At 38.3% G+C, this 15,926-nt stretch overlaps 1 protein-coding gene across 2 annotated transcripts in view; it reads left to right on the plus strand.

Annotated features, from left to right (window-relative positions):
• The window catches only part of UVRAG (UV radiation resistance associated), a 327,746-nt gene that overhangs the window by 292,040 nt on the left and 19,780 nt on the right, over positions 1-15,926 (plus strand). For both annotated transcript variants that reach the window (XM_028115861.2, XM_088017675.1), the window contains one exon: positions 10,525-10,616. In XM_028115861.2, the coding sequence (XP_027971662.1) occupies positions 10,525-10,616 (92 nt within the window). The remainder of the gene's footprint in view (positions 1-10,524; positions 10,617-15,926) is intronic.

Below are 15,926 nucleotides of genomic sequence, written 5' to 3' on the forward strand. Positions count from 1 at the left end.
ACTCAGCAAACTTAGATTCTGCTCCCTAGACTCAACTCGTTCAACCTTAGATAGGTTGCATAGCCTTGCACTTACCATACAGAGTCACTGAAGCAGGTGGGCCGATGCTCTCAAAGGTGCCATTCAGCTCTAATATGAATCCCATGACTCTAAGAGTAGTTGATAGTATAATTGGGAGGAGGAATAGAAGAAACGTTTCCATTTCTTAGACTTGACTTTTGAAAGGCTTTTCTGAGGTCTGAGGTCAGCTGTGTCCAGTGTTTACATTAAAACATAACCTATTTTGAAAAAGAACTGGCATGGTTTGTAGATGGGGATGGAAAACTACTTAGGTTGTGCTTGCAACCAGAGGCCCATAATCAGGTTTTTATACTTTTCCTTAGAGGTATATATTGCAATGACTCACTGTAAGAAATGATATTATTGCTCATATTAAATATTCTTTAAGTAGCTTTTCCATTATCTTTGAAAGAGTTGTAGTTTCTTCTAAGAAAACAGGTTTTATTTTTGACATGGTGGTACCCTTTTTTTTAAGCTCTTAATGTAGTTTTTCTTCATGTCAGTGAAACCTTAGCATTTAAAAATGAATTGAAATATTGGTAACTAGTCCAATAGAGATTTTTGACTATGTAAGCCAAAACTCCAGAGTTAAGTCTCTGATGCATATGTACATTTTTAATTTCTTATTTTTTCAGTTCCTATAGTCCAGTTCTCTTTGTAGTCAAATTCATTGTAATCCCATCACGGGAGTGTTGATCTTTTAGTAACCTTTATTGAAGCATTGTATTAATCCACATTCCCTCACAGTAACAGACGGTTTGTATCAAACATATCATGCAGCTCAGCTCAAGTCCCATATGGAACTAATAAGCCACGCAGTAAGTGGCCTTGTGTAGATGAATATAGTTTGGAAGGGTGTGTGTGTGAGTGCGTGTGTGTGCACGCACACGTGTGTGTGTCTGTTGTCTAAACTGAATTTCTCCTGCCAAAACCTAAATGACAAAATGATTCCTGAACCCTAGAGCCTTTCCTGGTCTGGAAAAATTGTGTGTTTACTAAAAAAAATAAAATTGAGCACTTTGATATTAAATTAGGTCTCTTAGCTCAATAAGCAGATGCTCACTGAGTACAAGAACTCAGCATTTGTTTCTTAGAGGTACAATCACACTTTATTTTAAAATATGATCTACAGAGCTGCAAATGTTCTTACCTAGTCAGTGGAGCACCATTTATCAAGCTATAGGAACTAGTTAATTTAAACTACAAAGGCTCTAAAGTCATAGATGATCAGTCTAATTTGGTGAAACACACAGTGAATGTATAGTGATTTGGGATGAAACCAGCGTGTGGCTTCGGAAAAATAGTGTATTTTTATACAAGAAGATGGTGTGGGAGAAGAAAATAGAGAAAGATACTTAATGGAATTGACATGGTTATAATTGTCTGTTGAGGTCTAAATGTATTCTTTGCCCTAGTTTTATTTCCTTATACTTGTTCCAGTAACTATAAAGCCAGGTCTTCCTGGTTATTTTAGTATAGGGATTTTCTTTTGCTAATAGACAATAGCATTTGTTCATTTTTCCAGGGAAACCACTGAACATTGCTTCTTCCCACTCTCCCATCTAATTTATCATGTATATGTAGTTTTCACCTACCAGCCTACTCTAGAGTTGCACAAAAGCTTAATTGCTCCCATGGAGTTCTAAACCAATCAAAGTAAAGCTGAAATTCAAGCTAATTGAAACCAAAATTCCACTTAAAAACTGCTTAGACTTTTTGGGTGGTGGTGCAGTAGGAAGTTGTTACAAAAGGTGTTTATTTCAGAGACTAATTTGAGGCAGTTAGACAGACCCAAAGCAATATTTTATTTGCCTGGGTTTCTTGGCATCTGCCGTCTCTAATCAGAACTGAGAGCAGAAGGAGCTCTTTAGGGAAGTGTGGTAGGGATAGTAGTTGGTGAGGGCAGGTTTGGATGGAATGTGAAATAAGATTTTTTAGAGGAAAGAGTACTTAGTTCTTTTAACCTGCCCTTCAGAGCTGTTCCTGGAGTTGTTTTCCTCGTTCAGTCTCCTGCTTAAAACCCTGTAGTAGATTCTCACTGCTGACAAGGAAGTTAAAGTCTGAACTCCTGAGCTTAGTGACTCTAGGCCTTCAACAGTTTTAATGACTGCTCTCTAAACGTCAGGCCTCAGGAGTTTCCATTCTCTATAAATATCCTAACCGAACTCTTAGAACAATCTTATGAGACAAATAGTGCTGGTCGTGTTCTATAGACAAGGCACAGATTGGTTATGTGACTTGTTCAAGATTAACATACATTACGTGGTGAGAACAAACTGTGAGTCCAGACCTGTCATTCCAGAGACAGAGCTGATTTACAGTGCCTACCCTAGTGGACACTAAATAAATACTTGTTGGATAAAAGAACAGAATGTGTAGGAACTTAGTAAATGTACTTCTTTCTCCCTTTGCCCTGTCCTTGTCTTTTCCTCCTCAGCCTAACTCCTGTGTCTTCCTGTTTCTACTAATACATCACCAGAGTAACTTGTTCAAAAATTACTTAATAAAAATCTAGATTTGTTTCTTTCCTGAAGTATTTACATTTTAATAGTGGCTCAGCTCTACCTGACATAGTATAGCATATAAGACTGAACCTGGGTGGCTCAGTGGGTTAAGCACCCGACTCTTGATTTCAGCTCAGGTCATGATCTCAGGGACGTTGAATCAAGCCCCGTGTTGGGCTCTGTGCTCAGCACAGAGTCTGCTTGTCCCTCTCCCTCTCCTCTCTGTCTCTCTCGCTCTCTCTCAAATAAATAAATAGATAGATAGATAGATAGATAGATAGATAGATAGATAGATAAACAAAAACTTTAAAATAAGAAAAGATTGAAGCCCGTCCTATCCCTTCCATTTTATGCATTTCCCCTCAGGTGTCCAGAAAGGTACCTTCTGTAGACTCTAACATCAAACCTACCCCTCAAGTGAATACATAAATATTTGACACCCTCTTAGCCAAGTTTGACTTCTGACACCATCAGAAATGGGACTGACTGGGCTGATGTTCTTTCCTTGCTCACATTGTGAACATGCACTATGCAAACCATGTTTTTATATTAAAATCCTTAGATGCATGGTGCAAACCTGTAATTTTAGAGCATTTAAAATGGACTCACAGAACTTTGAAAGGCTCCTAGAGATCTTGTAGTTCAGGAGCGTTTTACCTGTAAGATGGGATGCCTACCTGGGCTCTGATTCTACTCCACCACTTCCTACAGTTAGAGTGGTTCTCTATTTGTTTTACACTTGGGGCTATAAATAATATTTCATTTGAACAAAGGATTCCAGGGCTACAAAAAGAAGTTTGAAAATTCTTTGGCCAGCCCTCGTTCCTGATCATATAGCAGAGCTTTGTCCCCCAGATCTTCTGACTGTCCACGTCACATATCAGTCTTTCCATTTCCCTGTGCAATTGTTTTAAAGATACTGACATGTATTATGTTCATTGCTGCACCTTTGGAGTGCTTGCAGTCAGAAGCTTAGTAAATTAGTAAGAATTAGCACTTAAAAAAGTGAACAATATACTTAAGATTTCTTCCCTTTGAGTTGAACTCTTTTTTTTCCCTTTTCTGATTCTCATTTTAATTAATTAAGTGATAAGCCATCATTGAGCTCCAGATTTATGCCCAGTCCAGTGGCAGATGCTATGATAATGATAATGTATAGAGTATATATGTATTATAATGGTAATAAGTATAGTTTATTGAGCACTTACTATGTACCAGATATTGTTTGGGGTACTCTATACACTTTATCATATTTAAACTTTACAACAACAGCTCTGCAAGACAGACAACATTCCCCATTTTACAGGTGAAGAAGCAAACTCCTCAGAGAAGCAAAAGGACTTATCCAAAGTCAAACAACTAGTAAGTGACAGCACTGTTATTCACATCCAGATCTTCTCCATCAAAGCTCATAGCAGTGTGTCATGATGCTTCTTATTCTCTCCCATACAGCATTGATTTAACTTATTAATTAACAAATATTTATCAAGTACCTACTGAATTAGTTAAGGCTTTCCAAAGACAGTACATACAAACATGGTGTAGGAAGGGATTTGGGGAGAGAGGTAAAATACTCCCTTATCTTGGAGTAGTCAGAGAGAGCTAATGGAACTTGTGATGGGCTCTTTGAGAGTGGATAGAATATGGCTAGATGGACAATGCGTAGAGAGAGACTTATAGACAGAAAATAGAGCTCTATTGAGTACTCTGTAAAAGGTATAAGGAAGGTTGTTAGCCACTATTGAAACGCTGTAATGTATATAGGGGACTGCATGATAAACAAATATACTCCTTTATGTCAGCTCCCTAATGAAATGATACTAATAAAGATAAAACAATTTAAACTTGCAAACTCATGAGGATGAAAGAACAGAAGAGACAAGAGTGAGTTGATAGTCAACAAAATTTTAGAAGAATACAAACAAATAAATGAGTGATAAACTGAGTTGACAGAATGGAGAAAAACAAAACCTAAAGCCTTCAAGTAGCAATGCAATTCAAGCCATAGGACTCCAGAAGGATTTAGGATTTGGAGGTATCAAGTATCTCATAGAGTGTAGGGTAAGGAATAGGTCAAAAAACCAGGAGGATTGGTTGAAAGTCTAGAGAAAGAGAAGATTCTCAGTTCACTTCACCCACCCTGCATATGGTCAAACAATTATCCTTGCACACACCCTACTGGGGGAATGGAGGTTGACTTTCTGAAAAAATTGAACAGAAGAACCTCTGAACTCTGAACTGCCTTGTATATTGGGGTAAGAAGTAAGATACCTTACTGAAAACAAGGGGAGTCAGTGAAGTCCAACATACGAACATTGAATTCCCCCAACCACTTTTTCCTGCTTTAAGTCTCAGAGTGGTATCCAGATTACACTCCTAGACAAAAGGTTGGGGGAATCCCTCTGGAGAAGTATAGTCCCTGCAATGAAAACTGCTGGGATCTCAGTGTGCCCCACAGAAGGGGCTAGGCTTCCATCCACTCAGTCTACAGTGAAACTCCCCAGTGCGCAAGCAGCTGCCAGTGCATAGACTCTCCCTTCAGCTTTTTAAAGTCTCATTTGTAATGCCTCTAATGTTTCTTTAAGTCTAGGAGAGGAGGGAGAAGAACAGAAAAAGAAACCCAGAGGTAACAGGAAAGGGAGAAGGAAGAGATGACAAAACAAGGCTGCTGTTGCTAACAACGACAACAACAATAATAATAATAAATGATCAGAATTCGGGGATAAGCATTTTCATATTGAAAGGACTCACAAAGTGCCCAGCACAATGAATGAAAAAAGACCCAAACAGAGGCTTAGCACTGTGAAATTTTAGAACACTGGGGTTTTAAAGAATAGAATCCTACAAGCTTCCAGAAAGAATCAGCTCACATACAAAAGATCAGGAATTAGAATGTTATCAGGTTTCTCAGTTGCCATGTACAAAGTTAAATGACAGTGAAACAATATTTTAGAAATTCCAAAGGGGAATTATTTTAGCCTTGAATTCTTTACCCAGGCAAACTGTCATTCAAGTCTGAGAACAGAATAAAGCTATATTTAAATATTCAAGGTGTCAAAAAAGATACCTCCCATGCTCTCCTTTCCCGGAAAGCTATTATAGGATATGTGCCACCAAGGTGAGGCATTAAATCCAGAAAGTCATGAGATCTGAGAAACAACAGCTTTGATACAGAAGAGAAGTAAGTGATTTCCAGGGTGACAGAGAAGGAAAGTTCTGAGAATGGAACAGAGAGGGGTGCTTCCAAGGGGGAAGTGGATGTTGTAGGTTATAGGGTGTATTTAATCAGAATAAGAAGGATTTTAAGGTTTTGTTCTAGTTTGGGAAGGATCTGGTGATAGGTACCTAAGTACACAAGTAATACTCTCATCAAGATAGGTACTAAACGCATAGAAAAAATGACAATTATCACTTCAGGAGAAACAAACAAAAAAGTATAGGGGTGGCTGGGTGGCACAGTCAGTTGAGCCTCCAACTCTTGGTTTCAACTCAGTTGGTGATCTCAGGGTGGTGAGATCGAGCCCCAAGTTGGGCTCTGCACTGAGCATGGAGCCTGCTTAAGATTCTGTCTCTCCCTCTGCCCCTCCTCTCCCCAGCCCCCGCTGTCTCTCTCTCAAATAAATAAACCTAAAAAAAAAAAAAAAAAAGTTCAGAAAAGGAATAGTATATTACATGGCTTGGCAGTGCACAGTATTTCTGCAGGTGTAATAAGGTGAGTGCTAAATACTGATCTAACAAAAATGTGATATTGAATATCTTGAGGATAAAGAGAAGTTTATCTAGGAGGGTAGTTAAATCCTCATATTCTTTAACAAAAAGTCAGTAGATGATGTATGAGTGAGGGGATAAAATGTGTAAGAGAAGAGTAATATAAAAGCTGAATTTTCATTTTTTGTAATAGGAATGCAATAGATATCTAAAACTGGGAAGAATAGGAAAGAATAGGAAAATGAATACAAGCATATTACTTAGAAATATGAAGGTAAAGAAGAAACAGCTAAAAGTAGTTGCTACTGAAGAGCAAAGAATTTGTTTTTTCATTATAAGCCTATAGCAATTTAGGCTTATTAAATAGTACATGTACTTTATTTTTAAAATGTAATATATATGTATTATGTGTGAATTTTTTTGGTTTTATATGTTAAAAATCAAAAGGGTGACATGGTAGAAAAAATTTGGAGTTGTTTTTAAGAAATTCTAAAAAATTCTGAGATCAAGCCCTGCATTGGGCTCCTGCTCAGTGGGAAGCCTGCTTCTCTCTCTGCCCCTCCCCCTGCTTGCATTCCCTCTCTCACTATCTCTCTCTGTGTCAAATAAATAAATAAAATCTTAAAAAAAGAAATTCTAAAAAATTCAAAAAATTTCAAAAATTCAAAATTTAAAAATTAAAAAAAAAGAAAGAAAAGAAATTCTAGCCTTATAAATTCAAAAACACTAGAAACAACCGGTGTTGGTGAGGATGTGGAGAAAAAGGACCCTTATGCACTGTTGATGAGAATGTAAACTGGGTGCAACCACTATGGAAAACAGTATGGAGTTTCCTCAAAAAATTAAAAATAGAAATACCATATTATCCAGTAATTCCATTCCTGGGTATTTATTCCAAAGAAAACAAAAATAGTAACTTGAAAGGATATATGCACCCCATGTTTATTTGTTTATTGAAACATTATTTACAATAGCCTTACAATAGCCAAGATATGAAAGCAGCTCAAGTGTCCATCCATAGACGAATGGATAAAGAAGATGTGATATATATAAATATTGCATGTATATATACATGCAGTGGAATATAAGAAGATGTGATACACACACACACACACACACACACACACACACACACAATGGGATATTACCCAGCCATAAAAAGGAATGAAATCTTGTCATTTGCAACAACATGCATAGACCTAGAGGATATAATGCTAAGTGAAATAAGTCAGTAAGAGAAAGATACCATATGACTTCCCTCATATGTGGAATTTAAGAAACAAAACAAAGAAAAAAAGAGACCAAAAACAGACTCTGAGATACAGAGAACAAACCAATGGTTCCCAGAGGGGAGGTGGGAGGGGAAATGGGTAAAACAGGCGATGGGGACTAAGAGTACACTTATTGTGATGAGCACTGAGTGATGTGCAAAATTGTTGAATCATTATACATGATGAATGTTGAATCTATGTTAATTATACTTGGATTTAAAAAATAAATAAAAATTTAAAAATATTCCAGCCTTGGCTTTGTCCCTTGTCAGTTCTGACATTGGGCAGGACACTTGCCTTACTGAGCCTTTGTTTCTTCATTTATGAAAGGAAGGAGGTTGGAAAAATGATCTCCAGGATCTCTTTAAGCTATAATATCATATGATTCTATGATAAAAATGATAATGCTATATAGCAAATGAAGAGTTAAGACCTGGGTAGAGGCTTGAAATTCCCATATTTTCCTTTTTTGGTTGAAATCAGACTTGAAGAAAATTTTTCATTGTGGTCTCTGAAAAGAATTCAACACCTACCTTCCATTGTGGAGCCTGGGGCAGGCAATTGACTATGTACTGGCTCAGGGACACATAGCTTTAGTGTTATTTCAGTATGGGTTAGGGTTTTTTTTATATATATTTAATATTTTTCAGTATGAATCACAGGTGAAATTTCCATGCCATGTGTAAACAATTTCACTTTTTTATTGAAACAATGAATTCAGGAATGTCATATTGGGATATCAGCCATTTTACTTTTATCAATGTATGGAAAAAATGCTTTTATAGTAATATAAGAAATGATGTCATTTAATATGGAGTAGATCTTATAATTCAAGGTCAGCAAATCTCAGGAGGTGATTTAGGTCACCAAGCTAGCTTTGGAAAGGGAAAAGAATATTTTCCCTTTGTCTTCTCAAGTATTTCAACCAGTTTTCCTCTCAGACTTTGGGGTAGATGGTGGAATAGCATGGTTGTGAGAATGAGGCTCTAGCTAATAATATCTTTGTTATTGAAACATGCGGCCCTGGAGAATTTATTTCCTCTTTCTGGGCTTCAGTTTCCCCACCTGCAAAAGGAAAGAATTACCTTAAATAATATTCAAAATACATTTTAGCTTTAACATTCTGTGTTTCCTGCTTCTTACTTTATGTGTGTATTCAGACCATTCAAGAGATCTGATTAGGCTTGGGGGTTTTCCTTTAAAAGTTCAGGGTAGTAAGAGTAAACTCTTTCGACTCTTAACCTCAGGAAACAAACTGAGGGTTGCTGGAGTGGAGGGGGGTGAGAGGGATGGGGTGGCTGGGTGATGGACATTGGGGAGGGTATGTGCTATAGTGAGCGCTGTGAATTGTGTAAGACTGATGAATCTCAGACCTGTACCCCTGAAACAAATAATACATTATATGTTAATTAAAAAAAAAGAATAAACTCTTTCTCTGTTAAGTGTCACTCACACTTAAGTAAAAAAAAATCAGTTGAGTACTAGATACAAACAAAAGAAAACTTTGATATTTTTTGTTCATAGTGGTTTTATTTTTTAAGAGAGGAAAATATTTAGAAGTTTGACTTTGTCAAACTTTAAATTTAGGTGCTGGAAAAGTAAAACTTCACGAGTGATTATCCTTCATGTTTGTACACCAGTACACAGTGTACAGAGTACTTTTTCATATATGTCATTTGAAAAATACATTTTTGCTGTACCTTTACTGTGTAGTTGATGTTCTGTGTGTAAGAGAGAGAGCATGTGTATGAATATGCACATATATTTACCTCGGATCTCTGTCATGACCAGTTAAGGAAGCAAATGGTATTCAGAGACAGTGGGAGAAGGCAAGAAACAGACGGATGAAAACCATTTAGTGAGTTACTCAAGGTCCATAGAAGGACCTAGGGTTAGAAAGTCAGCTCAAGCAGAAATAAGTAGAACTAAGACCAGATCCATCCACAGGTCATAGTGTTCTCATGCCAGCTCTACAACTTTATGTACTGGTTCTGGACAAAAGGGAAAGTTAGGAATCCAAAAGAAAAACAGAGCACAGCGTCCTCAAAAGTGGCTTGCAGTTTGTTTGTTTAATAAGCATTAACTGAGTGCTAGCACTGTCAGACACTGTTGGAGATTAGAGATGAACACAACATGACCCTTAACCTTGGTTGTTATACAAAGGGAAAGGGTCAGTGAAAGATGGGCTGAATGTGCCCAGAGTATGTAATGCCAGCCATTCAGTATCTAAAAATACTGAGGGGCGCCTGGGTGGCTCAGTCAGTTAAGCATTTGCCTTTAGCTCAGGTTATGATCCCAGGGTCCTGGGATTGAGCCCTGCTTTAGGCTTCCTGCTTCATGGGGAGCCTGCTTCTCCCTCTCCTCCCTGCTCATGCTCTCTATCTCCGTCTCTGTCTCTCTCTCTCTCTCTCAAATAAGTAAACAAAATCTTTTTTAAAACATAAATAAAATAACACAAAATATTGGTTTTATTGTATATGTCCCTGGAGTTGATGTTAGCAAACCCTACGGGGCTCTTTGAAATATGCTGATTCCATAGTTGATCATGCATTGTCTTCTCCAGCTTTAGGAGACAGGGGAGCAGGAGACAAAGAAACTACCTTTATTTTTTTTTTTAAGATTTTATTTATTTGAGAGGGAGCACCCACAAGAGCTGGCGGGGCACGGCAGGGAGAGGTTGGAGAGGAGAAGCAGGCTTCCTGCTGAGCAGGGAACCTGATGTGGGGCTTGATCCCAGGACCCTGGGATCATGACCTGAGCCAAAGGCAGATACTTAACCGACTGAGCCACCCAAGCACCCCAAGAGGCTACCTTTAAATACTATCCCAAAAGTGTGGTCAGTGATATTGGAATCATATATTTACATTTCCTCTTTTAGAGTTCAAAAGAAGAAAGAAAAATTTAGTGAATGGACCACGTTTGAGAAACATTGCCTAGTATCTGCCAGAATTTCTTTTAATTCTATTTTTCCACCTTTGCAGCTAAGATATCAACATGGACTAGGGACTCCAGACTTGAGGCAAACCCTCCCTAACCTGAAAAACTTCATGGAACATGGACTAATGGTCAGGTGGTAAGTACTTTTATCTCTGACACCCAGAAACTGGGATGTGGATGATAATCCTGGGAAGACTTTCCTGGTTTCCAGGTTGCTCCTCACCTGCTTTCTATGTTTCCTTCTTTATTAAGATACTTGAAGAAAGGGAAAGGCAGCCATTGTACATGTGTGGGTCTAAGCCCCAGTCCTGCTAAGCAGGGTGAAGCACTCTCAGGAGGAGAGTGGGTTCGAAGGGGTATTGTTTGAACACTGGGAGGTTGGCTGGGTGAGGAATCCTTGAGTTCATTGCTGAGGCAGAGACTGGGGGACAGCCCATGGGATTCATAAAAGGGAGACATGGAGCCACTAGGACTTCTTCAAAGAACAAGTGAAGGACAGAACTACAGAAATAACATCAGGATCAGTGGCCATGAGAGTTAAGGGAAGAAAGCAGACAACAAATAGGTCAGCTTGGCAGGACCTTGTCTGAGACCAGGAGACACATGTTAGAATGTTTCTTATGTTTGATGTCAGTGCCTGTTGTACCATGAGGGCAAATTGCTGCTTTAAAATGCTTTGTCAGGATAGACTGACTCTTTGAAAAAGAGAAGGAGCAAGGGAAGGTCTGTTGCAAAATCATTCGATTGGTTCACCTGACTAAATAAGTAGAAAGCTGTTGGCTCTAGCCATTTAGGAATTCTTGAAGTTTGAATTCTTGGGTGATGGGCAGTAACTTACAAAATCATGTAAATGGAAATCAGGCCTGATGAGCTAGACAGCTGGGAGCAGCGTATTTTCTTCTAAAGACCACTGGCTCCTCGTCCCACATCTTTCTCTAAGCCGCTTGGTGAGCCTAAAGTGTAACCTCTCAGAAACTGAATTTCCTCATCTATAATCCCTGCCCTGTTCATCTCACCAGTTTGTGGTGAGGATGAAATAAGAGGTTAGACAGAAAAACTGTTTGTGGAGAGGAAGGTACAAGATCGGTTTCATTTTCTTCTGTGCCATAAGGATAGGCCTTGAGAATACTGAGAAAGTGACATCTTTGACCTTTACTTTGACATTTTTTATTTTTGTCCTATGTGATCCTCAAAATGCAAGTTCTGGTTGTCTGATTTTAGATAGGACTCCTGTTAAGTGAATGCACAATTGTTTCAAGAATTCTACTCAGAATATCAAAATAACTACAAAAGCTTATTACTGATATGGACCTGTATGCCTTGAGGCATGAGGGATAGGAATTGAGTTTTAATGTAAAATAATAATGAGCTAGCAGACATTTACTTAGTGTTGTTGTCTCTGTGTAAAGTTCTGTGATAGGCACTCTGGAGAGTTAACAAGAAGTATAAGTTTCTAGCCCTAGCCTCAAAGGATTGTGATCTAGTTGGAAATAAGACATATAATTCATGAAAGGCTTTATAATGCAAATGATAAATAACCTAAAATATTTTTTTAAAAAAGAGGCAACCCATAATACCACCTGATTAATCACTAAATGAATCTTGCTCAGTACAGACAGCAAATGGTCCCAGTATTATTTATTGAAGAGTCTATCTTTTGTCCACTATTTGGTAATGCCATCTCTTTCACGTACCAAGTTTACTTATATACATGAATCTGTTTCCAGGCTCCCAATTCTCCTTTGATTTGTCTATCTATGGGCTAATACCACATTTTTAAACTATTATAAGTTGTAATTTCTGTAAGTCATGTTGAGGTTTGAGGATGCCCAATAAATAGCATCCCTTCTCCCCCTAAATTTGGAACCATTGGAGAGAGGAGATACAAGAGACAGACTAATAGAAGTCAAAATGTCAGTTTCATTACTGATAAAGCCTCTTGGAAAATGTGGCTTAAGATCTGTAATAAAAAGGGCTTGCAAAAATGTCACTCAAAATAAAACTTCCCTTCATGGTTGCATTGTGAACTCGAGAATCTCAGGCTTTTCCACAGAGGCAGGCCCTTGACTACACTGTGGCGAGCAGTCAGAGACTCCTGTAGGAAACCAGATGGGGCTAAGCCAAGAATACCCAGGTTTTATTTTTACCCCTAAATTCACCCATCAGAAAAGTCCCTCCTCACAGAGAGAGGGAGAGGATGGAGAAAAGCCAGGAGTGCTACTCCTAAATCCTGTTCCTTCACAGCAAGGGAAAAAGAAGATACCCCCAATTTTCTTGGTATCTGATAGGGTGAGGCTCCTACTTACAGTTCTTCAAAACTCTTTTGGCTTTCCTTGACTTACGAATTGTATTTGTATGATTTGACAGTTTTATAATATCAAGTCTTCCTTACCAGGAACTTGGTATCTTTTTTTAAAGATTTTATTTATTTATTTATTTATTTATTTATTTATTTATTTATTTATTTATTTAAGAGAGGAAAGAGAGAGAGAGAAAGAATGAGCCAGGGGAGGAGCAGAGGGAGAGGGAGAAGTAGACTCCCCGCCGAGCAAGGAGCCCGATGTGGAGCTCGATTCCAGGACCCTGGGATTATGACCCGAGCCGAAGGCAGGCACTTAACTGACTGAGCCACCCAGGCGCCCCCTTGGTATCTCTTTATATGTTTTCTTTCTGTTTTTTAAACATGAAGTTTTAAGATTTTCTTCATAAAGGGTCTTACACATCTTTTATTAGTTAGTTCCAGGTAGCTTGCCATTTTGGTGGCTGTTACAAATTTTTTATTATAGCATCCAACTTTTTTGTGGCTAGTGTACAGGAGTACCACTGATTTTTGTATTTTGAGAGTATATATAGCAGCCTTGCTAACGTTACTTACAGTAGTTTGTTTTAGAGTCTCTTAGATTTTCTTTGTATACAATCATACTATTTTAGTGAATGATGGCATTTTTTTCTTCCTTTCTGTTTTTACTTTTATTACTTTTTCTTCTCATATTTTATTATGGAAGAGGAGCAGCAATAGTGAATAGCTTTGTCTTATTCCTGACTTTAAAGAGAATGTTTCTAGGGATGCTAGGGTGGCTCAGTTGGTTAAGCATCTGCCTTCAGCTCGGGTATGATCCCAGGGTCCTGGGATCTAGCCCCGTGTCATGCTCCCTGCCACTGCTCAGCCTGCTTCTCCATCTCCACCCTGCCCATGCTCTCTCTTGCCATCTCTGTCTCTCAAATAAATAAATAAAATCTTAAAAAAAAAAGAGAGAGAATGCTTCTAACTTTTCACCATTAAATATTATATTTATTGCAGGTTTGGATAGATATCCTTTATTAGCAAAAGGAAATTTCTATTCCCAGCTCACTGTTTTTTAATCATGAATGTGTGTATTTGGGGTTTTTTTCCATATTTTAAATTAAGTTTTTAATTTTAATTCCAGTATAGTTAATATGCAGTGTTATATTAGTTTCAGGTGTATAATATAGTGACAACAATTCTGTACATTACTCAGTGCTCATCAGGATAAGTGTACTCTTTTTTTTTTTTTTGTAGGATAAGTGTACTCTTAATACCAATCACCTGTTTCACCCATCCCCTGACCCACCTCCCCTCTGGTAACCATCTGTTTGTACTCTATAGTTAAGAGTTTGTTTCTTGGTTTCTCTCTCTCTCTTTTTCCTTTGTTCATTTGTTTTGTTTCTTTAATTCCACACATGAGTGAGATCATATGATATTTGCCTTTCTCTGACTTATTTCACTTACGATTATACTCTCTAGCTCTATCCACATCATTGCAAATGGCAAGCTTTCATTCTTTTTTATGACTGAATAATAGTCCTCTGTGTGTGCGTGTATCTGTGTATGTGTACACACATACACTGAGTGTATATTTTGAATTTTATCAGATGCTTATTCTGAATCTATTGAGATAACACTATATTTGTTCTCCCTTACTATATTAATATGTTAATAAGTATTAATACATTTTTGGATGTTAAATCATCTTTGCCTCCTGGCATGTGCTCTACTTGGTCATGATGTGTAATTATTTTTTCTTATATTATTAGATTCAATTTGCTAATCTTTAGAAGATCTACCTCTGTGAACTGAGATGAAGCTAGCCTTGTATTTTTCTTTCTCATATAATAATCCTTGTCTGATTTTGGTAACAAGGTTTTAATAGCCTTATAAGATAAATGGAGATCTTTCCCTTCTTTTGTATTCTCTGGAACAGTTTATAGTTTGTGTAAGGTAAAAATTATATAGTGGGGCGCCTGGGTGGCTCAGTTGGTTAAGCGACTGCCTTCGGCTCAGGTCATGATCCTGGAGTCCCGGGATCGAGTCCCGCATCGGGCTCCCTGCTCAGCGGGGAGTCTGCTTCTCCCTCTGACCCTCTGCCCTCTCATGCTCTCTATCTCTCATTCTTTCTCTCTCAAATAAATAAATAAAATCTTTAAAAAAAAATTATATAGTGAAGGTCTGATAAAACTTAGCAAAAACCAAAAAAAAAGGAACTCAGAAAAAACGTAGTGTTTTTTATTTGTTGAGGGAAGAAGTGCAGATTTTTAACTTCTGATTTAATTATTATAGGTCTATTTATGTTCTATTTTTCCAGTTCCTCATTAACTCACTTCAGCATGATTTCCAGTTCTGTCAGTAGACTGAAATTCCTTTTATCTAAGCGGATGCCTATGGAACTCTGTGTTACAAAACCTAAAGGTCACTTTTCTGTCCTTACCCTATCCTGTTCCACAGCTGGTGTTTGGCCTTCCTTGAAGCATCTCCTCTCTTGGCTTCCTTAACACCACCCTCCCCTGGTTTTCTACCCTTCAGCTGTTCTTTCTGTTTTTCATGTTCCTCCCCCTTTATTTAATCATCAAATATGGAGTTCACCATGGCCCCATCTTAGGTCCTCCTCTCTCTTCTCATGTGATCTCATCCATTCCCTCAGCTTTGAAAACCATTTCTATGCTAATGACCCCCAAAGTTACACTTTCAGTGTAGATCTCTCCTCCCCACTCTCCAAGTCTGAGATCTACTTGATGCCTCCCAGTGGAGTAGCACAGGCCCCTCAGCCTGAACATATCTGGAACTGTCATTCTACTCTCTTCTTCCTGTCAGCAAACGCTCACACCGGGGCATGATCCTTGATTCCCTTCCCTTCTCCCCTCCCACCAGATCCAGCCTGATTCATCAGCAAACCCTGTCATCTCTCCCTGCAAAGTGTATATATCGAATCCAGCCACTGCCCTCCATGTCCACTGTGACCACTCCAGTCCAGGGCACCACCTTCTCTTGCCCCACACGGCGCTGGTCTGGTTTGTCTCCCTAATTTCACTCTTGTCCCGCCTCTCTTCATTCCCCACAGTAGCCAGAGGGGTCTTTTTTAAATTTTAGCTATAATCTTAATCGCTTACTGGTTTCAGTGGCCAGAATAAAATTCACGCTCTTTGGCAT

This window comes from Eumetopias jubatus, unplaced genomic scaffold (assembly GCF_037043125.1).
Source record: "Eumetopias jubatus isolate StellerSeaLion01/CBP00866 unplaced genomic scaffold, mEumJub1_p1.0 scaffold_13, whole genome shotgun sequence".
NCBI lineage: Eukaryota > Metazoa > Chordata > Mammalia > Carnivora > Otariidae > Eumetopias > Eumetopias jubatus.